Source organism: Numida meleagris, chromosome 10 (genome assembly GCF_002078875.1).
Source record: "Numida meleagris isolate 19003 breed g44 Domestic line chromosome 10, NumMel1.0, whole genome shotgun sequence".
Lineage (NCBI taxonomy): Eukaryota > Metazoa > Chordata > Aves > Galliformes > Numididae > Numida > Numida meleagris.
In genome coordinates, this window is record NC_034418.1 from 17113927 (window position 1) to 17116038 (window position 2112).

A 2112-nucleotide genomic window follows, 5' to 3' on the forward strand; every position below is an offset into this window, starting at 1 on the left:
CCCTTTTCAAGTAGGATTTACTTGCCCGGAATTTCAGGAGGCCCGAAATAAGGGGGGGAGGGGACACACAACTTGGGATCTGCACCCCCGCAGCTCCACGGAGAGGCTTTACGGGTTTTTGGGTTTTTTAAATTTTTTTTCCTCAGTCTGAAGGGTTTGAAACGGTTTTATTCCACCTGATTGCTGTTATTTTTTTTAATTATTGATTTTTATCTTTTTTCCTTTAATTTTTTTTTTTTTTTTTTTTTTTTTTTTTTTTTTTTTTTTTTTTTTTTTTTTTTTTTGTGGATGGCCCTAGGCGAGGGCTCGGAGGGTGGGGGGAGCTACTCAGTACTTAGTGCAGTCGTAGGAATAGGGGGCGGCGTGGCGATATAGGGAGGGCGCGGACCTGTAGGGGATCTGACAGGCGGAGTTGCTGCTCACCTGGTGCTCGCTCTCCATCCCCAACCGATGCGACGTGAACATTTCCCGCACGTTAGGGAAAGTCTGCTGCTGCGACCCGAACGTGTGGCCGGGCAGGTGGCTCAGCTCGGCTCCGTGATTGAGGTACCACGAGGCTGCGGGCTGCCCCGCCGCAGTGCCGCCGTGCGGGTGCCCGGCCCCCAGCGCTCCCTCCTGCCCCGACGGCAGGCTGAGGGCCCCGAGGGGCGATGGGGCGCCGGTGGGGTGCTCGGCCAAACCTTCCTCCAGCGCCGCGGGGGGCACGCACATGTGGCCCGGCCTCTCGCCGCTGTAGAGGCTCATGGCCCGCATGCTGCAGTGGTAGCTCCCACTAGTGTCCAGCGCCTGGCTGCACGCCGCGCTGTAACCCGACGGCTGCCCCGACGTGGGGTAAACCAGCGGCATGCCGGTCCCCGTCCTGCCCGAGGCGGCACTCACCGGGCTCAGGTCCCCCGCGGGGGATGTCCGCAGGGTCATGATGTTCTCCACGCTGAATCCCGGCAGCCCGTTGCCGGCCGGGTGCTGCTCGGGCAGCGAACCCTCGGGGGAGGCGGCGGGCGGCGATGCGGCGCTGCGGGGGCTGTCCCGGAGCCCCCCGCCGCTCCCCGGGCTCAGCGTCTCCACTTTGGTGATCACCGGCAGCTCCGGGGACGCCGTCTCGCTCTTGATCACCACTTTTTTCTCGGAGGTCGAGGAGGAGGAGGATGAGGAAGAAGCTTCCTTGGAGAGGTCGGCGCCGGGCAGCCCGGGGGGTTTGGGCTGCTCCTTCAGCAGCCGCTCCCGGGCCTCCTCCTTCTCCTTGGACACGTCCTTCTTCTTGAAGCGTCTCCGGCGCCGCAGGAAGCTGCCGTTCTCGAACATGTTATAGGAATCGGGGTCCAGGGTCCAGTAGCTGCCCTTGCCCGGCTTCTTGTCGTCGCGGGGCACCTTGACGAAGCACTCGTTGAGAGACAGGTTGTGGCGGATGCTGTTCTGCCAGCCCTGCTTGTTCTCGCGGTAGAAGGGGAAGCGGTCCATGATGAACTGGTAAATCCCATTGAGCGTGATCTTCTTGTCGGGGGCGTTCTGGATGGCCATAGTGATGAGGGCGATGTAGCTGTAGGGCGGCTTCACCAGGTCCTTGGGGGCGGCGGGTTGGTGCGGGTGGTAGGGGCCGTAGGATCGCCCCATGCCCGCCGCGTACTGCTCGGCGTGGCCCGAATACACGCTCATGGGGTTGCCCATGCCGCCGTACGTCCCCGCCGTCCGATAGTAGTTCTGCTCGCTTAAATAGGGCACCACTCCCAAAGCGTTGGGGTCCGAGACGGAATAGCGAGCCTGCATCATGGAGAGGAGGAGGAGGAGGAAGAGTGCGAGAGGAAGGGCCTCGCCCTCTGCAGGGAAGGAAGAGGGGAGAGAGACAGAGCGAGCCCCGGCTGCGAGCTCAGTCCCAGCGGCACCGCAGCAGCATCCTTGGGGCGGCCGGGGGCTGGCGGGTCGCTCCCTCCCTCGTTATGACTGTGATTCTGACGGACACACCTAGAGCGAGGGAGGGAGGCGGGGTGGGGGAGCGGCGGAGGGGGCTGCTCTCGCAGGAGAAGAGAATTAAAAAAAAAAAAAAACCGCAATAACTAAAAAAAAATAGGGAAAAACGAAAAGGGAAAAAAAAACGGAAAAAAAAAAGAAAAAAAA

At 60.6% G+C, this 2112-nt stretch overlaps 1 protein-coding gene across 1 annotated transcript; it reads right to left on the bottom strand.

Moving 5' to 3' along the window:
• On the bottom strand, positions 293–2031 carry FOXC2 (forkhead box C2). Its single transcript, XM_021408698.1, has one exon. The coding sequence runs from the start codon at positions 1765–1767 to the stop codon at positions 328–330; it is 1440 nt and encodes a 479-aa protein (XP_021264373.1). The 5' UTR covers positions 1768–2031; the 3' UTR covers positions 293–327.